General features: G+C 46.5%; 4 protein-coding genes across 4 annotated transcripts; all 4 read left to right on the top strand.

Annotated features, from left to right (window-relative positions):
* Positions 1-8,004: 8,004 nt before the first annotated feature.
* Positions 8,005-9,423, top strand: PtA15_4A455 (uncharacterized protein; the record flags this gene model as incomplete). The annotated part of the gene is made up of 3 exons (XM_053168340.1): positions 8,005-8,044; positions 8,126-8,361; positions 8,440-9,423. 3 exons carry the CDS (start codon positions 8,005-8,007, stop codon positions 9,421-9,423), a joined length of 1,260 nt encoding a protein of 419 aa, XP_053019559.1.
* A 5,141-nt stretch (positions 9,424-14,564) lies between these two features.
* Positions 14,565-15,051, top strand: PtA15_4A454 (uncharacterized protein; the record flags this gene model as incomplete). The annotated part of the gene is made up of 2 exons (XM_053168339.1): positions 14,565-14,919; positions 15,002-15,051. 2 exons carry the CDS (start codon positions 14,565-14,567, stop codon positions 15,049-15,051), a joined length of 405 nt encoding a protein of 134 aa, XP_053019558.1.
* Positions 15,052-19,743: 4,692 nt separating this feature from the next.
* Positions 19,744-20,834, top strand: PtA15_4A453 (uncharacterized protein; the record flags this gene model as incomplete). The annotated part of the gene is made up of 3 exons (XM_053168338.1): positions 19,744-20,013; positions 20,090-20,150; positions 20,227-20,834. The coding sequence occupies 3 exons, from the start codon at positions 19,744-19,746 to the stop codon at positions 20,832-20,834; spliced, it is 939 nt and encodes a 312-aa protein (XP_053019557.1).
* A 74-nt stretch (positions 20,835-20,908) lies between these two features.
* On the top strand, positions 20,909-22,643 carry PtA15_4A452 (uncharacterized protein; the record flags this gene model as incomplete). Its single annotated transcript, XM_053168337.1, has 6 exons — positions 20,909-21,038; positions 21,123-21,197; positions 21,262-21,482; positions 21,552-21,828; positions 21,895-21,948; positions 22,021-22,643. The coding sequence occupies 6 exons, from the start codon at positions 20,909-20,911 to the stop codon at positions 22,641-22,643; spliced, it is 1,380 nt and encodes a 459-aa protein (XP_053019556.1).
* Positions 22,644-23,700: the final 1,057 nt, after the last annotated feature.

The raw sequence follows: 23,700 nt of genomic DNA, 5'->3' as shown, positions 1-23,700 counted from the left end.
GCGGTCACGTGATATCCGGTAAATACCCGGAATATCTGGTCGGATTCTCGGATTGGGCTCCCCACTCTCACGCCCATCGGGCCCTGTCTTGCACACATCTCAGATCACGGATGCAAAGCTGCCAACTCTCTTGCATCCATCGGGCCCTGTCTCGCCCGCATCTCAGATTGTGAAACTACCATAAAACCCCCAGCTGTACGTGCCACTTGCACCCAGACAATGAAAATAAATGAAATAACAACAGGCCATGAACCGGTTAAGGGGCTTCTTTTTTTTAAGTGCAGATTTGATTTAACATTGCGCACTATGCATATTCAACTAGCTTACAAACTTAACTACTGAGCAGAACCACACAGCCTTACAATTGAAAATAGAGGGGAGAACTTTAACGGGCTTTCTGGGAGTTTGCTTTTGAGAGTTTTTTTTGCTATTTATTTATTTAGAAGAGAAGAAAGAAAAAGGAGGAAAAAGATGGGTGAAAAAGGGAAGAACCTGTGGGGAGAAGTTGGGTCCAAAGAGCTGGAAGGGGGATCTCAAAGGGTATCCCCAAATTCGCTTTCCCGTCGGAATCGAGGGAGTCTGGCCAAGAGTTTGATGAAGGATTTTGTGGCCAGGAAAGCCAAGGGGTTGTGGAGGAGAGTTCTGGTCCTGAACGTGGTGATCCTCTTGTTGCGGAGGATTGTCCTGGCTACTGCCCTAGCCCCAGTGTACCTGGAACAAGAGACAAGGTAGTGACCCACTGTTTCAGGGACCCCACACTCCAAGCAAATTGGGTATGGAGCTCAACTGCAATTTAATTGGAAAGCTTTCAAATGGACGTTCCCTGAGCAAAGTTGATGGAATGTTGCCTGGACAAGAAAGGTCATTTGCGGGGACCCTTTCCATAGTTTCTCCTTCTGGAGCAAATTGGTCTTCTTGGCTGACACGCTGCCCCTGATTGACTCGTTGAGGAGGGAAGCTCCTCTGGCCTCCACCGCTTTTCTGTTGGCCAGCTCTTTGCCCTTGATCCCGACGTGGCCCGGGCACCATCAGACCATAATCTGTGTTGAGATTGGGATAGAGTCAGTGAGTCAGCTGTATCCTGGATTTGAGAAAGAATGTATTGGCCTGATTTTGGAGCCCTTGGGTTCCTCAACCTGTCAATGGCCGCTTGGCTGTCCGTCAAGATGATTATTTGGGCCCCGGTTACCGGGAGCTTTGCCATGCTGCCTATCTCCAGTCCAAGCCGGATGCCTACCAATTCACACTCAAAGTTGGAGGCCGTGCCCGGCGGACCTAAGAATGCAAGTTCAGACAGACTTTTGTCTATTGAGACCGCCACCAACACTGGGTCAGCTACACTAACAATAGCTGTAGTGTAGCCTAGTGTTAGCTGTTTTCAGCTACGCTACAGAGAAGTTATTGTTAGCTTTGATTTTTTCCAACTAACACTAAGGCATTTTCTTGAAGAAAAAAAATAGCTGTTAGCGTAGTGTTAGCTGGAATTGAAAAAGAAAGTTAACACTATTCCAATTCTTTGGAATTATCATTTTAGCAATGTTAGTGTTCCAAAAAGCTACACTAACTGTTGGTGTGGTTCTCTTTGAAGTTACGCTAACTCTCATTGTGGTGGTTGCACTTTGATTACATATGTAAACACATGTTGTGTAATTTTGCCCAAGACCAGGTTCTAATTGAACTCAGTGGACCACATTAGACCTCAGACAGCATCAATTTTCACTCCTGATATACTATATGAGAGTACACAACCATCATTCATTTATCATAATCATTCATCAGTTTATAACTTCTCCCTCAATAAACTCCACTCATCTCTTGCTTGATTGCTTCAACTCATCACCCACCCACCCTTGTTTCTCTTCTTTTTAATGGTTTGTATAAGTATATGTTTATTTCCTGTCTTGTTGTGATGTCTATGATATTGAAATGAGAGATCTTGGGCGGACATCTTCCTGGGGACTTGAAATAATTTATGATATTCATCATAATAAGAAGAGGTCAAAAAAACACCTATTTTCTTCATCCCAAAGCTTGTGCCAGTGTCTGGTTTGAGGGAAAAAATTCAAGCTAACCAATTTAGTTCTGCGTAATGAAGCTTCTATTTAGCGTAGCATATGTTGTCACTAGCTACGCTAAATGTGTGCAAAAAGTTTGTTAGCTTATAACAAGTTACACTAATTTCTAGTTTAGCACTTATTATTTAAATCTAATGTTATTTGTTTTGCAAATGAAATCATTATGGCTACGCTGACTGTTAGCGTAGCGGATTTTAAATTTATCTAACACTAAATGAATTCAGGAGGGAAAAATGGCCGCTACGCTAAGAGATTTTGGTCAAATAGTGTAGTTTAGTTTAGCAACCCACTGTTGCCGCCGCTGCTCCTAGCCCTTCCTCTGAGTGAGCAGACCCGTCAGTGAAGATAACCAGGTCAGAAGCGGGGTTTACTGTTTTGAGGAACAATACCACTGATTGTTTTGCCTCCTGCTTGCTGGCCCTGTCAACAACAAGCTCCATATGTCTTTTGGTTTGCCATGGGGGCCTGCTAACATTGACAAAATTCACCACCTCAAGCCTTTTCTCCGCAAGGCCAGCCAGTACCTCCTGGTTGAGGGAGGTGTGGAACGGGCTAGGGAAAGTCCTGGCCGTCCACAACAGTTCAGTTTGAATCTGCTGCTCTATTGCCGTAGCCCTTTGAGTCACCCTAGTCAGCTTAGTCAGGAAAAAGTTTGTAATCCGGTTTATAGTGGTTGTTTTGATGCATCTGAAGGGCCAATACTTGTTGAGGTATTTGACCGGCGTGGACTTCAGAGCCCCCAACGCGAAACACACCGCCGAGCATTCTATGAGATCATGTTTGAAACAACAGTGCAAGAGCTACGCTACAAAAAGCGGCAGCGTAGCAAAAGCGTAGCGGTTTTAGCCTTGCTTCACTAAGCTTTTTGTAGCGGACTTGGCGCTTTGCTATTCACTACATTTTTTAAGGGGAAAAAATTAAAGAAAATAGCGCGCTTTTTTTAGCGCAGAGTAGCGGCAATTCGCTACGCTTCTCGCTATAGTAGCGGAAAAAACGCTACTGTAGCAATTTTGCTGCGCTACCATAGCACCATTGAAACATCAATACTGCACATCATAAAATGATGGAGGATTGATGTTTGTGTACTATTTCTGGAATTTTCCACCAAAAGGCAGAGATGCCCGCTACGCTTTTGACACAAAAGCGACCCGGTTCGCTACGCTTTTGGCGCTAAAAAGCGCTATTAGCGCCAAAAAGCGTCAATTTTTCCGCTGCGCTATACTGTAGCAAAGCGGCAAAAAAAAGCGCTTCGCTACGCGCAGGCCAAAACTGCAGTAGCGGTTCTGGCGCTTCGCTACCGCTCAAAGTAGCGATTTTCCGCTAGCGCTAATGCTATTCTGGATCCAGAGTAGTGTGTTTCCGCTTTGCTACGCAAAAGAGCCGCTTTTCGTAGCGAAGCGTAGCTCTTGCAGTGTTGTTTCAAACTTTCTGCCTGTTCAGGGAGGTGAACCAGACCTGCACCCCGTAGAGAACCCTGGGCACAAGGACGGCCGAGATCAGAAGCCCGCGCTCCTGCTCCCATATTCCCCACGCCGAGCTGCCAATCCTGAGGAGCTGGCCTAGAGTGTCATCAGCTTTTTTCCTAACCTGTGTGTGTTGCTTCCTAAACGTCAGTTTCTCATCAAGCCAAAGGACCAGACATTTGACGTCCCGCTGCGGGGCCAATTCCTGGTAATTAAAGAGGAAAGGGAACTTAGCCGCTTTTGAATGTGTGAAGATCACAAATTGTGCCTTCCGGCTATCAAAGATAGCCCCATGGCTCCTTCCCCACAAGAGCAACTCCTCCCCTATCTGATTCAATTGCCCCCTAGCCTCTTCCACGGTCCTTCCCGCTGAGAGGTGAACAACATCATTGATGAAGCCTAAAGACACCTCATCCGTATCAAAGTCAAATTGCCTTAGCAACAGATCAGAGTTGTAGATGATGTACAGGATGACTGATAAGGGTGAGCCCTGCGGGAGCCCCTTATCAACTTCAAACTCAGCTGATTTGTAATCCGCAAGGCAAAGTCTTTTGCGTCAACCTTCCAGGAAAGGGCCTATGATCTTCCACAAATAGGTGGGGCATCCCTTCCCTGAGGGAATGAACCAGGAGGTAGGGGTTGACCAACTTCACATCTAAGAACAGAGCCGTGACTGTCTTGCCCTCCCTCCATTTCCGCTTCACCCACATAGTTAGCGCCAGAAGAGCGTCTTTGCACCCTTTACCTTGGCGTCCTCCTGAATGTCCATTGGGGATGATGTTCTGCAATTCTGCCCAGAAAGACACCCCTGGGTTGGTGTAATAGGTTTTGCAAAATTCATGATAATGACTGTGGTGGCAATGCGCCAGGCAGCGGGAAACCGGTCCTTGCGTTGTGGTAGACTCTTTAGTTCTGGATGGAAAAATTCAAAAATTTCTAGTTTACATATGTAGTGTTACATTAAACCATCTAGTGATACACACACTCCCTTCAGCTTACATACACAGTTTTACAAAGCTGCATGTATATAGCTTACATACTACCCTTTTAAATATATACGTGTGTATATATGCGGCTACGTAGCAACCAACCAGCCTCAGATGTGGCTGTGTAGCAACCACAAGCCACTTATTAAAGTAACCTAGCAACCACAAGCCACATTAATAAAGCGGCATAGTAACCATGGGGCTGTGCAAGTCACTCAAGCAGACTACACAGCAATACAGAAAGCTGTGCAGGTCACTTGAGAAGACTCCATAGCAACCAGAGGGCTGTGTAAGCCACACTTGTAACTAGATCACCAGCTAAATTTGCTCATGTATACACTGCCACACTGTACATAGCTGTATTTGCACAGCATTTGTAAAGGCACACCAGCCAAAACACCTCATGTACATAGACCACCAGCACAAATGCCTCACATTTTCCTATATAAGGAGGGGCTCTCTCTTCCTTTTCCCGCCATGGAATCCAATGAAGGAGATCATTCCCCCCACAAGATTCAAATAAATTGTCACCCTCACACTCTCCGCTACATAATAAAATACTAGCTTTATATCTTGCAATACTCAGTACATTGTGAGCCACTTCTGAGAAAAGTATTCAACTACACTAGACCACTGTCTTCTTGCTTCCAGCCAGCTAGCTGGGGAAGTTGTCAGTCTTTGTCTTTCAGAGAAGCAGGGGTTTCCCCACACATACTTCTCTAAATTCAGCCATAAGAGGTGCAAACCGCTTTTGGAGTCTCACAGCGTATGCATCTGTTGAAAAGGGTAGCAAGAGTGTCAGCCAGCTCTGCCACGCATATGGAGAGGATTTCATTGGGAATGCAATCAGGCCCTGAGACCTTCTTCTTTGCCAGTCTACTTAGCACTTTAGTTACCTCCTCGCAGGTGACAAAGGGGTATACCACAAAAGAAGAGGCCTCCACCGGGGGGACATCCAACAAGTCTCAGCCACTCGATACCACTGATGTGCCTGCAAAAAGGAGCTCAGCCTGCTCCTTCTTGTTCAAGGTGAAGGTGCCATCCGGCCGTCTCAGCGGGAGGATGTCCCCGCCGCTTCTGGGTTTGGTGAACTGGAGGACCTGAAAACCCGTTGTTGCTTTGGTTGAAACTAGGAAATCCCACCAGTGTTGCTGCTTGAGTCGGTGAAATTCCTCCCAAAACCTGCCATTCCAGTAGTTATATCGGTCAGTGTTAGTTGGTGAGGGGGACATCACTAGGAGACGTCGACACTTGTTCCTTGCTTTCACAAGGGGACCAAAGATATCCTTGTCCCACCTTCTTGACTTTTCCAGGAGTAACACGGATCTTCTTCCCCTGGCCCTGCCAAGCACCAAAAATGCATGAAGTGAGTTGTTCTTCCACTGAGTCCACATCCAGCCGCGATGATTCAAGACTTAGCTGGTTGAGCTCGCATTCCAGAAACCTCCTCAGTTTGTCTTGGTCCAACTCCGCCCGCCAAGGGGCCACCGTGCAGTATACCGGCTTCGGGGGGGAAAGCCTGAGAGTTGTAACAAGTTTCTGGTGGTCAGAGCCGTGGTTATCCAAACAAGTATTTGTCCTGTGGATCAGCTGGGAAGCGAGGAGGTTCTCCCAAGTCAGGTCAATTGTTGTCCTGGCGCCCCGGCTGGAAACAAAAGTGGGAGAATCCCTTTAAGAGACCAATCTGAACCCGCGCCTTCCACACAACGAGAAAAGGGACTTAGCATCCTTGTGGACATGGGAGTAGCCCAGCGGGTTCCAGGAACGGTGATGCAGATTTGAGTCCATCCCAATGAGTGTTGCCACCTTCCTATTGTTGGCCGTATCCAGCCACCCTCGTACCTGATCCAGACCTGCCGTGGTACCTGGTGGGTTGTAAACATTTAGGGCCCGTAGATGGGCCCCGTTTAGTAGTGTCAAATCCAAACCAATAAAAAACTTGCCGCTGCCTCCCAGAACTTTAATATTCTGGGATGCGAGTGATTTGCGGACGTAAGAGACCACCCAGTGCTTGTCCTTGAGGTCCTTATAGGAGTGTGCCGAAACACACTCTGTCATATATCCCAAAGCACACTCCGTAATAGGAGTGTGACAAAGCACACTCCGTAATAGGAGTGTGCCAAAGCACACTCTGTAATATATCGCAAAGCACACTTGGTAATAGCACTGTTCACGTAGGCTAAACATCAGTAAGCCTGGTTTAAATTTTAACCACCTTCAAGCAAGGTTTAGCAAACCACTAACCATTGCCCCTGATGTATATGCATCCATAACACCCCAAACTGCTGATGTGTAGGCCCCCGTCCTAACTGCCCCCCCCCCCCCCTCCTCCATCCCCACATCAATGACTGTCTCATGGTCCCGCCCCATTTGTGTCAAGGTTCAGGACCAAATCTGGACCAAAGGAAGCGCAAGGACTGTAACCCTAGCCCCGCAAGGGGGATCGGTGAGTCCGCGCAACCCCAGGCACATGCATATGCATGATGCTCTCAGGCAGTGGTTTCAAGCTTCAAGCTGAAACTCTGCTCCTCTTCTTTTCAGCCACGTCAGCAATTGACGGAGTGGCCAAGCGACCAAAGCAGACTCAGACACCTACAAGGTAAGTCGAGATGCTAGGATCGTCACAGCTAGGAATGTTACGCTGACAGGACTCTAACTCCTGATACAGCTTGATAACTTCCAAAGCCACAGACCAATTAGGTCCAAGCCTCAGCGACAGGATCACCAACCCCGTTAACGGAGGTAAGTCCTGCGCTGCAGAGCCCAATCAGGTTGTCAGGAGCTAACGGAAGCACTGCATACATAGCAGGAACCGGCAGCACCTGCAACCTCATAGCTTGGATTGGCTAAAGCGTGGAGCGCAGAGCCTACTGAGTCATCGTAAGAGAATCCATCCTTCTCTACAGCTTCACCTACCGAAGTCTCAGCACTGACGCTCCGCGCAGTGTTATCAGATCACTTCAGACGTACTCGTCCCTCAACCGCTACTGTGCGCGTATAGCTGCCCGGCAGCCCAATCACTTTACCAGAGTCGGCCCTTATTCCGCTCTTAGGTAAAGCTTGTCTACTTTTCTTTCTCTATGTCTCTGAGCCTGTCAGATAGACCAAATTTTCTTATGTGAAATATATATCTTAGTTCTGTGAAACTTCACAATTTGCAACCTCCAGCTCACCCTCCAACGATGCCTTTGGCTTCAGGCGGCAGACCCAGCACCGTAGATGCTCCTCCGTCTACCCAATTGGCCAATCTAGCTTTAACTCCAGGTGGTCCTTCTCAAGGTGAACCCATGGTGGAAGCTCCTCATCCAAGCTCACAAGCTGTTGGATCCTTGAACTCACAAGGCATGTCATTCTTCTGCTTCTAATCAACAGCCTTCTTTGACTAACTGGCTAGTCTATAGGTGCTACTTGTGAAATCCAAGCAAAAAAAAATCAACCCAACGCAAGCGCCGTACTTGGATGGAGTTAGCTGCAGCCCTCATGGATCCAAACGACCCGTATAAGGGCCCTCGGAAGAGGGGTCAGACAAGCTCAAAAAAAAAAGGGACAAAGGAGCGAGCGTCTGGGGGTTCACACTCAACTTTGGCTTTTTCTCAACGAGAATCATCCCGATCGCAAAGTTCTCAACGATCCGAGGCTTCTCATGTGACTGCGTCCACAACTAGCAACACTGCTGGCACCCAATCTTTTGGTAAAGTCGATTATGAGTTGATCTGTACCTACCTTGAGGACGAAGAAAATTTCCAGCAGCTCTTTAACACTGGGAGCCAAACGGCTGTAGGTCCAGGCCAGATCTCTCGCGCTCGCGCTTATGAACGATTGGCCAAGTACATGAATGTCATGAACCTCAAGCTTGACCTGACCGGACCTCAAATGCGCCAACGCATGGATACTTATAAGAACAACTATTGAAAGGCAAAGGATTTCGAACAACGAACTGGCGCCGGGATTGAGGAGACAGAGGGCCATCATTCTCTGGTCCAGAAGCTTGAGGTGATTTGCCTGTGTTTTGAACGCATGGATGCGCTTTTCAAGGATAAGGCGAATATTACCGCCATGGCTGTCTTTGATTCAATCGGCGATCTTGGGATTAATGCGGCTTTGGATCACAGTGATGTAGAAGAAGGACTTCGCGATGAGGCTCTGATTGATGGTACACAGAATCTGGAGTCGGGATCGCAGGTGGAATTGACTCCGCGCGCAATTCAAAGCCACACTGACGCCTTGTCTGGGGCACTGGAACGTTTGGAGGAGGAGGTGTCCTCCCCTTCACACTTGGAAGATGGCAGGGGTTCTTCAAAAATCAATCCCGCTGTTATTCAGTCAAGTCAGACCTCTGCTTCCTCCAAGGCCTCTCCGACTTTTCCAACAACAACTCACGGCAGTGCTTTGAATATCTATCCGACGGTTTCTCAATCAAGTCAGCTTTCTCCTTTGTCACAGACCGCTCCGACTGTTATAACTGCAAATCAGACCTCTCCAATTGCCGCGACGACTCGCCCCAGAAGCACTATTCCCAACTTTCACAGAAGTTTTTTTTTTTTGGGGGGGGGGGGGGGGGGGGCTTCCGATCAATCAACCCAATCTAGTAACATGTTGTCTCAATCCCGATCAACTAAGACTGGCGGATTGACGGCCGCGTTTGAGTCAACAAGTTTGCAAAAACTGCAGGTGATGCAACATCAGCTCACATTGGATCAACAGCGATTTGATTTGGAGGTCCAAGACCGAGCGGATGCACGTCAAGAGCGAGTCTTAGACCGCCAAGATCGACAGGCAGAACGACTCAAGCGCCAAAACAACCAATTGCAGAGAATCCAGATGGTGTCCAAATGGCTTTGCAAAGGCCGGAGTACTGCTGAAATCCAGGTCTTGTCCCAAGCATTCTTTGGGGTCTGATATGTGAGATGTACGTGCAATCTCTCTCTATCCCAAGCATTCTTTCTTTTCTTCTGACAACTATGTCTAGCTTTTGATGACAGACTCGACAGACCAACCTCGCTGTCTCCTTTTTGGTCACCTTCTCAATCACATACTTACTCAACATAGCAAACTTGCCGTCTTTTTTTTCCGGTATCTTTTTTCTATGATATACATGCCCGCCTGTGCTCCTCTCCTAAAAATACTCACCAAAAACCCGCCTGTGCTCCTCTCCTTCAAAAACTCACAAAAAAAACCAATAACAAAAGAATCACACACAATTGAGAACTGTTTCCCTATCAACAAAAACTTGTCTAGCTCCATCAGATATGCTCTGAAATGAAAATCCTTCATGTCATTGTCATTTTTTTTCATTGAATAGGTCACATGAGCGTACAAAGCTAAGAACACCAAGCCTGATGAGCTCAGGCCTTTTCTGTTGTGATTTATGAGCTGAAATCTAAATACAAGGGCTTCATGACAGGGACTGTTTCTATGCGGCACCGCGATTGCCCGCATAGAATGCAAGACATTTTTTCTTCACCAGAGTCCTCATTTTCTCCAAAGGTGGGATTGGATTGTTGGGGTCATCGTTGGTGTTTGTCATGTTGCTCTCCAGAACCAATTCCTCCCACAAGTCCTTCAGATTACCAAGCATGTTGTGCAGTATCATGCACGAGTACACCCACTTGATGTATTGCAGCATGCGATGCCGCTCATACAGATGCAATCACATCTCTTTAAGCAAACAAAACCAACCCTTGAGGATCCCAATATTGTGTTTGTTTCTCACTTGAGCCTTTGCAAGACAAAAGTTGAATTCTGCATTTGCAGGGTGATATACTGCCGGAGCCTGGTATGCCGGAATGACTGTTTGACTTGATTTGTATGCCAAATCAACAATGAGATACTGGCCTGCAATGTGGTTTGCAGCAGATCAGCTGTCATGAATCAATCACATAAGACAAAAAGAGTACATACCAGGATCGAAGAACTGCTTGGATTTCTTGTAGAGAGCCATCTTTTTATACACAAATCTGTCCGCGCATGATCCAGGCCATCCTGTGATAAAAGCAATGATGTTCTTATCACAATCACATACGACCTGGGCATTAAGAGAGTATCTTTTCTTCCAATCAAAAAATACCTTGCCATTGTAGCCGGGTCATTGGAAGATTGGGAAGGTTGTGCTGTCAACAAAACCGACACATCCTTTGAAACCTTCATTCTTCATCACTTGCAATATCTTGTTCCTGCAACTCTCGTCAGGCCATCTCAAGTATGTAGCCCCTACCAACACCAAAGCCTTGATCACGCGGCGAGTTACTTTGATAACAGTCCTGCTAGCTATATTCAGATTCCGAGCCAATGCACCAACCAAAGCGCCGTTTCCATACGAGCCAAGGCGTTCTATAGTCAGCGCTAGTTGGTGTGGCACAGGAAGTTGAGGTCAAGGGCCGGTGATGATAAAAACAATATTGTCACAGATGGCATTCAAGACGTATAAGAAGCCATCTTTTGGCGTTTGCAGCACCTGTTTGAATGTTGAGTCTTCCATGCAAAACACAGCGGCAGAGTCATATTCATCTTGTACCCTTAACGATTGCACAGGTTGCAGATACCAAGAGCTGAGAATCGCTTTGAGAAGTTCGGTTATATCGGCCAAGTTGCTGAGTAACAAGTCATTCCATGTCTTGCGAGGGGTATTTTTCTTTTGGTGAGTAATAATGGTGTCGAGATTGTAATCGAAGAGTACCATGTACAAGAAAAAGAGCTCGCGGAGAAGTTGTTGGCGCTCCGTTAACTGTTGCATTTCAGGAACTTGAGCGGGAGAGAGAGGAAATGAGGCAGAGATGGGGGAACAAGCGCCGGGGTGAAGGGATGGTTAGCATGGGTTGATCGGGGGGGGGGGGGGGGGGAACAGGAGCCCGCAATGTGAACTGTTTTGCTGATGGCCTACTGACGTTTATCAAAACTGTGCTGATGTCTAACTCCAACGTGGTTAGAATTTCTTTACGTGATTTGGCACACTCCTATTACGGAGTGTGCTTTGGCACACTCCTATTATGGAGTGTGCTTTGGCACACTCCTATTACGGAGTGTGATTTGGCACACTCCTATTACGGAGTGTGCTTTGGCACACTCCTATTACGGAGTGTGCTTTGGCACACTCCTATTACGGAGTGTGCTTTGGCACACTCCTATTACGGAGTTTGCTTTGGCACACTCCTATTACGGAGTGTGCTTTGGCACACTCCTATTACGGAGTGTGCTTTGGCACACTCCTATTACGGAGTGTGCTTTGGCACACTCCTATTACGGAGTGTGCTTTGGCACACTCCTATTACGGAGTGTGCTTTGGCACACTCCTATTACGGAGTGTGCTTTGGCACACTCCTATTACGGAGTGTGCTTTGGCACACTCCTATTACGGAGTGTGCTTTGGCACACTCCTATTACGGAGTGTGCTTTGGCACACTCCTATTACGGAGTGTGCTTTGGCACACTCCTATTACGGAGTGTGCTTTGGCACACTCCTATTACGGAGTGTGCTTTGGCACACTCCTATTACGGAGTGTGCTTTGGCACACTCCTATTACGGAGTGTGCTTTGGCACACTCCTATTACGGAGTGTGCTTTGGCACACTCCTATTACGGAGTGTGCTTTGGCACACTCCTATTACGGAGTGTGCTTTGGCACACTCCTATTACGGAGTGTGCTTTGGCACACTCCTATTACGGAGTGTGCTTTGGCACACTCCTATTACGGAGTGTGCTTTGGCACACTCCTATTACGGAGTGTGCTTTGGCACACTCCTATTACGGAGTGTGCTTTGGCACACTCCTATTACGGAGTGTGCTTTGGCACACTCCTATTACGGAGTGTGCTTTGGCACACTCCTATTACGGAGTGTGCTTTGGCACACTCCTATTACGGAGTGTGCTTTGGCACACTCCTATTACGGAGTGTGCTTTGGCACACTCCTATTACGGAGTGTGCTTTGGCACACTCCTATTACGGAGTGTGCTTTGGCACACTCCTATTACGGAGTGTGCTTTGGCACACTCCTATTACGGAGTGTGCTTTGGCACACTCCTATTACGGAGTGTGCTTTGGCACACTCCTATTACGGAGTGTGCTTTGGCACACTCCTATTACGGAGTGTGCTTTGGCACACTCCTATTACGGAGTGTGCTTTGGCACACTCCTATTACGGAGTGTGCTTTGGCACACTCCTATTACGGAGTGTGCTTTGGCACACTCCTATTACGGAGTGTGCTTTGGCACACTCCTATTACGGAGTGTGCTTTGGCACACTCCTATTACGGAGTGTGCTTTGGCACACTCCTATTACGGAGTGTGCTTTGGCACACTCCTATTACGGAGTGTGCTTTGGCACACTCCTATTACGGAGTGTGCTTTGGCACACTCCTATTACGGAGTGTGCTTTGGCACACTCCCATTACGGAGTGTGCTTTGGCACACTCCCATTACGGAGTGTGCTTTGGCACACTCCCATTACGGAGTGTGCTTTGGCACACTCCTATTACGGAGTGTGCTTTGGCACACTCCTATTACGGAGTGTGCTTTGGCACACTCCTATTACGGAGTGTGCTTTGGCACACTCCTATTACGGAGTGTGCTTTGGCACACTCCTATTACGGAGTGTGCTTTGGCACACTCCTATTACGGAGTGTGCTTTGGCACACTCCTATTACGGAGTGTGCTTTGGCACACTCCTATTACGGAGTGTGCTTTGGCACACTCCTATTACGGAGTGTGCTTTGGCACACTCCTATTACGGAGTGTGCTTTGGCACACTCCTATTACGGAGTGTGCTTTGGGATATATTACAGAGTGTGCTTTGGCACACTCCTATTACAGAGTGTGCTTTGGCACACTCCCATTACAGAGTGTGCTTTGGCACACTCCTATTACGGAGTGTGCTTTGGGATACAGGGTATCCTGGATTTCTTACTGGATATCCCACTCAGGATATCTGGTAGTGGATGAAGTGTGGGTACTGAGATGTGTGAGTCTATTGCCTCTCAATTTGAGCGCCTTTGTCAGGGTTCGTCTCTTATGTGACGTAACTCTGATGGGATTTTGGTTGCGATCCGCTGCGGTTATGTAGCGGAAGCAGGTTTATTGGTCACACTATAGCCCAAGAGCCAGTGGAAATAAGTCCTACTCAAGGCCGGGAGGCGGAGGGACTGGCACCCTTACGTATGTAAGGGGATGCGGCGAAAATCAGCCAAGCGCCGTTGCGTATAAGGATTAGATCACTTATCTTCTAGGTTACAGGTGTGATAATTACACCTGTACCTAGGGGGAAGATACACAAAGAAAGGAGGAAGCTTTAAAGGAAGAAGAAGGTTAGTTAGATTATGTAAAACCCCACTCACTGTAGTTTCAGTAAGGTACACGGGTTTGTATGGCAATAATCTGGGTGGGAGAGTCTCTACAGGGGAGAGACCTCCCTTTTTATATTGCAGGGATCAGCTCCCTCCTTCGAGTCAAGTTCCTGAGGGATCCTTAACTCCAAGGAGGAGTGATCACGGAATTCAGAAGGGGATTTACATAAATGGGTATGTAATCTCCCCATTTGTACATACATTGAGCTTAATCAGGATAAATACACCTGTGGCCACCTCTAAACCCCATAGTATGCGGTAACTCAAAACCCATATTATGTCCCTGCATACCGCCTTTCTGGCAGGCAAAACAAAAACCCTGGGAAACCCAGCATACCTAAAAAACCTGCAATTCGGACTCCGCCAAATTCCCCCAAGTCCAACCTCTGAGACGCACCAGTCATCACCCGTCATACTACAGGTGACATTACTGCTACATGACTGACCACTGGCTCACATCACATCCCCCCGTCTGCATCACACCGGCATCACCCACATGTAACCCCGGCTCCGCCCTTATCACATCCCCCAACCCACATCACCTCAACCGCCGAGACAAAATACCGCCATCCCCGCCGGGCTCAAAACATCTGGGTGCAGGTACGTACATTCCACTTCAGACAAGTACCTTTCCCCATCAACAGCAGCTCACCCACCACCACTTTCCCCATCACCAGCAGCTCACCCGCTTAGTCTCTCCGGTTATGCCGTCCACCCAAATGCGCATCCGAAATGCAAACCGCACTCAGACTCACCGGAGGCAGGTTTACTCTGACAGGAATGCAGCCACGTTATCGCGGTTACAGCGACAAGCTGAAGTTGGTTGCCAGCGTGAACAAGCAGCTCAGCCTCCTGACATTGGAAACATCTTGGATCGGACAAGCCACGACTATCCATTCGATGCCCAGCAGGAATCAGCCAATCAGAACCAAGCTGAAGACAAATCTGAATGGGGCAATTTTTCCAAAGACGAACTGGATGAAATAGATTTGGCGATGGCTTCTTACAAAGAAAGATACCGTCAGAAAGCACGCGAATACAACTGGAACATACTACTTGGTCAGCTCCACGCCGAGTATATGAAGCTGAAAGTTATCACAAAGAGCTGGTCTGGCCCCAACTTGTATAACAATTTTTCTAGCTGCTCTCCAACCTGCTCAAAACGTTCTAGTCGATCAGTTGATCTGGTAGACATACGCGGTGAGCACATCATTTGATTTGTGTATTCCTACAAAGCACTCATCATTAAGAAATCAGGTCAGGAAAGGAAGGTTATCGACTTTTGTGAATGTACCCTGGATGGCGTCCGGCTTCTTCAGCACGGTTACATTGCAGGATCACCCGTCAAACCCCAAACAGCGTTCTTGGTAACTCTCCTCATTTTCCATAATCACCTATGGAACAATTGCCATATCGGAGCTCTCCCATTTACACTTGCTTTAACAGCTTGGCTTGAACCTCGCTCTCAACGGCTGTGTGCTCGCAACGCAAAACATGTAGGTTATTTTCATTCAATGTATTGTCATCCATATATTGTTCAGTGTGGCTGATGGTCTCGTGAGTTAATTTATGTGATTACAGGCTAGGGAAATGCAAAAGCCCTTTACAGCGGCCGTTGATCTCTTTCGTCTACTCAAAGAGCGTACTAGTGTGGCTGTTTTTCGATCTCTCAACCTGAGTAAAGCACAAACACTAGCATGTAAATCATGTCCTGCCTGCTTTGGGCCAAGGCCTCCCAACCCGGAAGATTACTCGGAATCTACCCGAGATCGTTTGATTGTCTGCCTCAATGGCAATTTTCAGCACCGTCACCAAACAAACGCAAGCCGCAACTATGAGGTCCTTCAAACACCTCAAATCTTTCTTCCGCAAAGTGAAGTTGACCAGGCGTCCAATTCAATCCAAGCCAAAGAGTCTGAAGGGATGACAGCTGAGCAGGTATAATGACTCTCACCTGTTTCAATTTTATCACGAGCTAACATCCTATCCAAATAGACCGATTGATGTGCAGAATCTCACAAGGCCGCCAATGATAAACAAAACAAATCTACATGGAAGGGATGCGACGACACTGGACTCATGGGCTGCTGTTGTCGGCATGACAGAGCAATTCATCTTGCTAACATCTATAGGTCGGGTGAGCAGAGACACTACCCAATGGCTCTGATTCAGTCTGTCCTCTCCACGGTCGAACCAACTTGGAAAGTTGGGATACTGTATGACATTGGATGTAGTATGGATAAGTATATTCGGCTGGTTTGTCCTTTCAACACCGGTTTGTTATCAAGATTGACCGCACACTTATCTTACTCCATTGTCACTGCATTATCAGAGGGGTCTTCTCCCAGAAGACAGCAACCGAATCAGCTTTGGTACATCTGTATTCCATGCGTATGTCCATAACTGAATCTGCCAGTTGGAATATCATCCATGCTTTAACAAAGGGTGGGGACTTTCCAATGGAGAGGGCATGGATAGAATGTGGTCCTATCTATCCCCTTTGGCCAGCCCCTTGAGATATGCCACTCGAAACCATCGTCTGAGCTCGATCTCCCATTGTCTTAAACATTACAACCAGCGTGCCATAAAGAAACTCAGTACGTTTTTGTCCATCATGTTCCGCTTTATGAATCTGACCTGTGTTTAATCTAGCTTTTTGGCTGCAAAGAAAATTTGCTCTTGCCGTTCGCCGCCGCCGAGAGACTCAAAGAAATCTAAGCCTTGTGCTTGGTAAGCAAAACCCCCACGACCCAGAGGGCCATAAGTTCACTGTCCAATTCTTCAAGAAACAGTGGGCTGCCCAGCGTAGCTTCCAAGGAGACCATAATGAGGAAGAGCTAACGCGCCGAGCAAAACTGGTATCGTTGTACAAGCAAGAAGAAACTTTGGAGCATATGAGGTAAAGCTGATTTACTATTGGTTATATACTTCATGTAAAGTTCTAAAGCATATGAGGTAAAGCTGATTTACTATTGGTTATATACTTCATGTAAAGTTCTAACAAGCAATTCATATCTTTAGGGCTCGTCTTCAAAGCCCAGAAATCTTCCTCAAAAGTCCAGATCAGATCTGTCAGCTCATGGACTCGATTGTCAAACATTCAGAAACACTGAGAATAGAACGCGAAGAAATCGCTGGGAGTAGCGCAGTGGAGACTGGCGGTAAGCTAAATAGTTCAGTTCTTGGGTTGTACAACGGAACTAATGAATGAATACTGTGACCTAAAGACCCCAAAGAGCAGAAACTCAGGCTCCTTCTCTGGGATGCCAAAGCGGAACTGTTTGTACAAGCTGTACAGCTAAATGCTGAGCGACAACCACTGATCAACTCGATGGGGTCTCGAATTGGAACTCGTGGAAAAGAAAAAATTATCAAGGCAATGAAGGCCCGACAGCCAGCTGTGAAGAAAGTCATCGATGCGTTTAACCAACTCTACACAAAATATAAGGCTAAGTACCCCAATCAGCAATTATCCGATGCCGAAGATCACCCCCTATGGATCACAGGTTCTGGAACAATGGTTTATACTACCATTCCAGTCCGCCTTGGTCTATAGACCCGGATGTTCGGACAGGTATTAACTGCGTTCTAATCCTTCAACAAACACGGGAAGAATTTGAACTGATCACACAAGAATTGGCTTGAGCTAAGGGATGGGCTGTTGCCCACCATACCAAGATTAAAACTACAATTGATTACATCAGTACTTGTAAGTTCCTGCCACAGCCTTTCTCCAGGTTAAACTTTTGATGATTGAAGAACATTGGTTGTGATTTAACAGGTGTTGATCAGCTTCAAAACACTCAAAATCTTGATACTGATTGGATTGACGACATCATGCTAGGCGATTTAACTCGCAAGGCCAAAATGAAGGTGATCTGCAGCGAGCTACAACTCTGACTCAAAGAACACGAGGAATTGATCTGTGATTGGTCAGACAATCTAGTTTGGCTATGGTTGCGCTGCCAACCTATAAATAATTGACACTCAATTTCCGAATGGCATGCCTTGATTCAACAAATTGAGCAACTTGAATCCCAGACCGTTCCAGCGCCTGATATTGATGAAATCCTTGAGGATGCAGTTCTAGATGTAAATGTTGATGATGGAGAAGATGTTGAAGACAACCTAATATCAGATGCTGAGTCGTAGATCATCAAATATTGCTTGCTGTTTGTCTTGTAGCAAAATTCAGCGCTCATTTCTAATTTGCAGTTGTTCTCTTGTATACATTTTTTGCTTGCAAGTTTTTCAATCAAAATATTTCTGTTGAGCTGAACATCAATTCCGGTGCCAGAGAATTTCTCAATCTGAAAAACTCTTTGGCCGTGCAAAACACCTTTGTCTTCAAATCTGAATTTGAAAAAATTGTTGTGTTAGCCCCCTCGCCAAATGGTCACAGCACTCTTTGACCTTGTCCTTTTGGGCGCATATGGACACGGTAAATATTGAAACATCCTGCTGGCCTCTTCCATTTGTGCACAAACAGATGACAAAATAATGAAATATCTAGGCTTGCACACAAATACAAGGCAAATAAATGCTTGCAACACGCTCCTTTGCCAGGTCTGTTTGCACGCAAACAGGCACAGTGAGCTTCAAAGGTACCACTTCTTTTCCAGGGGCATGTAAAAGGTAATTCATGAAAACCTTGCTGTCAACAACAAGTGAATAAAATTCAATATTCATCCAGTAAAGATACTGTTACCATTATTTCAGAAAAATATTGGCCCAACAACCCTTGAAATGGGTATCTCACATGATATGACTCATCATTGATCCATATCTTGTTTGAATCTGTAGGTTAAATCAAAAATCATATTTAACTTAATGTGTAATCCAAGAGCACAGTTGATATAAATAGTTATTAATTTTCAATTGTATCACACCAAAATCTGAGTAGTTTATTAATTCTGCCACCCTTATTCTCTTGACTACCAATTTCAAGAGCTGGGAACACCAGCTTGATTATACTGAATAACTTTTTAGTCAATGTCAATCATGTTACTTAATCATTCATCCACACCTTATTTACATTGTAAAATAAGATGAATTAAATCTATCAGGTAATCCAATTTTCACACATGGTTATATAATTAGATAAATTAAATTTATCAGGTAATTCAATTTTCACACATGGTTATATAATTAATTTTATTTGATTAAACCGCTTCACTGTTTCTTGATTGTTTGCAGAGTTTGTGAACCATCCTAAAATTGAAACTGCCTATACCATTTTGGAAAGTCACATTAATTGTGAATGATTATTGCTTAACTAATAAAATTGGTTTGAATTATTAAATTAGCAATTTATATTTGATTGCAGGCCTATTTAGCATATTGTTCAGTTTTGATTTTTTCATATATATAGGAAAAAGCATTCATTGGTTTCTGGTACCTTCAGCTGCTGTCCTATATTCAGTTACACCAGGAAATCCATCTTGATAGCCAATTTTAGCAAGCCTGCACCTGATAGCAAATTTTGACAAGCCTGATAGTAGTATTCAACATAATAAAACTTGGGTTATTTTACTGTGTTACACCCAAATGGGCGAAGTTGCAGACATAAACCTCAGGTGCCAGCACATCCAGCTGTGAACCTCAGCTGCCAGCACCTGCGGCCGTGAACCTCAGGTGCTCTCTCCGCAGGTGCCCCCTGCTACAAAGGAATCTAATCGAACACTGATCAAACTTCCTCAATTCTGTGCGCTGCTGTCCTACCAATCAACCATGATGGAATGTCATGGAACGCTGCGCACCGCTGTTATTCCATGAGCCACATTTTTACGAAAGCTTTCTTGAACCAGGGATGGAATGACATGGAATGTTCTGGGAGGGTCAATAACCACAATTCAGCCAAAATGGTCCGTAAAAAAAAACCACATGTCACTGCGGATGACTGCGGATCACACGTTCTCAACCACAGCCCAGCCGGTTCACGCCCTGCCAGATCCCTCACCGATCCATGCCCGCATCCCTTCCATCTATGTAGGCTGTGATTTGTCCCCACCCGACCGGTTATCTTCCCCCACCCGACCAGTTCTATTCCCTCACCCAACTGGATCTCTTCCCTCACCTGACCGGTTCTCTTCCCTCACCCAACCGGTTCTTTGTCCGGCATCCTGGATTTTTCTATTCACCTCACGGCTTTCAGTAAGCCTATCCATTGGAGTTTTTAGCCTCTTCGCATTGGTGAAACTGATGCCTTTATTATACTTTGTTATATCAGCACTCCATGTCTCAACCACACGGAAACCACCAAACCGGTTATGGTGGCGTACCTCTTTATTGTAAGCTGAAATTTCACAACAACTAAATCCCTTGTACTCGTACATTCTCCTGACTTGTATTGCTCAACATAAACAGCGGCCCAACACCACCATGCACCTCCCAGCGTCAGCAAATCTGGATCTGAGATTTACCCCCTTGGACGTTTCTCTCCGGGCATGGGGCACCCCAACTCTTACGTTGGACCAAACCTCTTTGGAAATCCTGCTCAAGCCCCTACTTGCTCGCGCGGTATCAGCGCCTCCCCTCATGATTACCAATCCTTTCAGAATTCATCTGGCTTCCCAGTCGCTGCGCGTGGTAATCCGGTCCAGCTTTCACACTCTCCTGCCTCTCACTCAAACTACTCTGGCCACATTGGCCCACAGGGGCACCATTCCCAAGTTCTGTTCCTGCAATCCCCTCTTGAGCGCGCTGCACCCCCTACTCAATTGTTGCAGTCCACACCGCAAGGTTCTCCGTTCAAATACACTTTTTCATCTCCGCTTCCTGGAAGAAATCCATCTTTCCAGTTCTCCGCCCCTTCTGTCTCGAAACCGCCTCCGAAAAAGCGTGCCCCACGTCGCAAAGCGCCTTCTCGTCCTTGCGCCAAGGATGTGGTCCCACCTGAGCCAACCCCAGCAGCTCCTGCCGAAATTAATTCAGCAGAAACCCAGATGCGCATTCCGTTGTCCGATGCTCCTTGATCCCAGGAACCCGGCCCTGCAAATGACCCCAATGTGGAAGACTCAATTGACGACTCTCCACCATCCAAAAGGCAATGTGCCCCCCCGAAGTTATGGAGAAGATTCAAACCAAACCCCTTGACCGACTCCACGACCGCGCAACCAAATACGCTATGTATGTCTGCCTGACTCCTGATGACAAACTTGCCCTTGAAGAGGCATATTGTCAGTATCAGAGGTCTGTCCACCTCATTGTCATTGATAGGAGATTGTACCCGCAGCCAGCTCTTCATTACCTTGGAAACGAAGTCCGTATCCGAGGACCGACCAATTTCAACAACTTCTGTGTTTACAACAAAGTTGCTAGCCCAATTTACCACAATAGTAAGTTGATTTTATTTTGCTTCCAAGTTACAAAGGTCACCTCCTGACCACCTTTCTATTCTAGAATTGCAGACCATTTCCGACCGAATGGTGCAGTGTGGAGAGCTGTGGCAGCAGTTGGATGAAGAGACAAAAGATCAGTGGCGGGATCAAGAGTTCTTTGACACCATATCTCCACCTGATAATGTCGCGCCAGGCTCCAAGCAATCCGAAGTTGCTGTCACTCAGTGGAAAAAACGTGAACAATTCAAACTCAACATGTGGGTCCGCAAAATGAAGCGCAACGTAAGTGAAACTACGCTCATTCCCCTCTTTCTGATGAATGTAACTAACTTATGTTTTTCTTTTTTTCAGCTCAAAAATCTGAGCACTTCGCATCAGGTTGAAGGTTTCTTTGTGTTGGCTTCGCGCAACCCTGACAACCCTGAACTTATAACCGGGGGGAGCATATTGGCTGAGGAATTCCTCGATGTGCTGGAGAAAGGTGCTAATACCTTCCAGTTGTTCTACAACTTCATCAACGGCCAACAAGCGGTCAAAGAAATCTCGGGTGACTACCCTCGCCCAAGCACAAAGCGCAAACGTTGCTCCGGTAAAGATCCTGAGCATGGTGATTGTCCGTACGATCTTGGTAAGTTAACTTTGATTTGACTAAAACAGTTGAGATATACCGCTTATTTTACAACTCTTTCATTAGGTAGTAAGGTTGCCAATGCAGCAGAAATTCGAACAAAGCTCAGGCAAGCGCTGTGTAAGTTGTACCATTCATCATCTGTAGCCAACCTCTCCGATTGATTGATCACTTATTTCTTTCTTTCCTCAGCCATAGCTACCCACGGAGTCTGGACTGGTGGTTGGCCAGGTACCAAAACCGTACAAAAGTTGAGCGCACTCGATGTTACCTTGCAGGTCCACCCAAATAGCAAGGGTGTTGTACCGGGAGACTTTTGTGCCCGGCCATCAGATATGCGGATCGCTCAGACTTGCCGTATTCTGACAACCTTTGCCAACGGGTGGGTCCGACTTATTGGTCCACCTCCCCCTGATTCTTCAGAAGGTCAGATCAGCATCATTGGGCGCGAGCCTGACTCGGATGAAGACGAAGCTCCAGGTATCACTGTTGGCTTCAACGGGAGCCAAATCATTAGTAAGGATCCCTCGGGAAAGGGCGTGAAGAGATATGGCTGCAAAGTTCCCGTTGCTTCTAAGGGAGTCAAGAAACCGAACCCCAAATTCCATGCTCGCAAATCTAAGAACCGTGTCCCAGATTCTGAAGACAATACATCGTCCTCGGAGCTGGGTGACGGAATTGCTTCACCCGCTCCCAACCGCTGCATACTCACCAGACAGAATCTTGCTCTTATTAACTCGACCGGTCATTTTTGCAAGGAGAGATCAATGACTCCTCACTCTGAATACATCCCAATCCCAGGTGGCTCTGAATAAAGTTTTTAGATAGATTATTTGCGCTTGGATTAGCCAGTATCACCGTTTTCTCCTCTTGATGTTCCTGGTATCAGCTGTCTCTTTTCCGCGCTGTATTTAGCCTGCTTTGGCCAGAAAAATCTACAATGCACGCTCACTACATCAAATCTCATCTCATCGTTCACTCAACCTCTTTTTTAGTGCTTGTAGTTTGCATTGCTCTATGTAGTTGTGTCCCCGTCCCTTGTGTTGACCAAAAAGCAAACCTAAGCAATCATCTTAGCAATCTTTTCCTTTGTCATGAAGTATTCGAGTACTTGCAAGTTTCTCATTCAAAAGAATCTTGCCCCTAGGAGCGACTCCATCATCATTTACACCCGAGATGTTGCATGTAAATTACGAGTGACTTGGTATTGATCCAACAACACGCAAAACCAAATGAAGAAGAAAAATAAATGTTTGTAGAAAACATTAAAACTGATGAAGCTTGAGTTGTAGAGCATAAGAGGAGTAATTTGGACCGAATGGCTATTTGGAAGTTGACAAGGAGATGTGAAGTACGAATGAGTGACTGACTTCTGACCTAGTTGTACATTGGATGTGGGATGATAAGGGAAGGCCGGAATGGGTGTAGACAGTAGATGATGTTGCTGATGAATACTGAAGCGTTCAAACAAAGCGGATTGACTTCGGAGGTCAGTTTGTCCCCCAAGGATGGTGTGATGAGGGCGGAGCCGGGGTCATATGACTCCGGATTGTGTAAGACCGCGGACGGGTGGATATGATGTGACAACGGTGGCGGGGGGAGTGATGTGAGCGGGCGACAGGTGGCGGGGGATGTGATGTGAGCGGACGGTGAGTGATGTAGCAGGGTTGGCCGGCTAATGAGGGGACTTAGGGAAATTTTGTCGGAGTCCCAAAGGCAGGTTTTTTAGGTACCCTGGGTTTTCCAGGGTGTTTATTTTGCCTGCCAGAAAGGCGGTATGCAGCGACTTAATATGGGTTTTAGGTTACTGCATAGTATGGGGTCTAGAGGTGGCCACAGGTGGATAAATACACAGAGAGATAAGATTATCTC

Source organism: Puccinia triticina, chromosome 4A, assembly GCF_026914185.1.
Source record: "Puccinia triticina chromosome 4A, complete sequence".
Taxonomy (NCBI): Eukaryota; Fungi; Basidiomycota; class Pucciniomycetes; order Pucciniales; family Pucciniaceae; genus Puccinia; species Puccinia triticina.
This window is presented reverse-complemented; position numbering and strand designations above follow the sequence as displayed.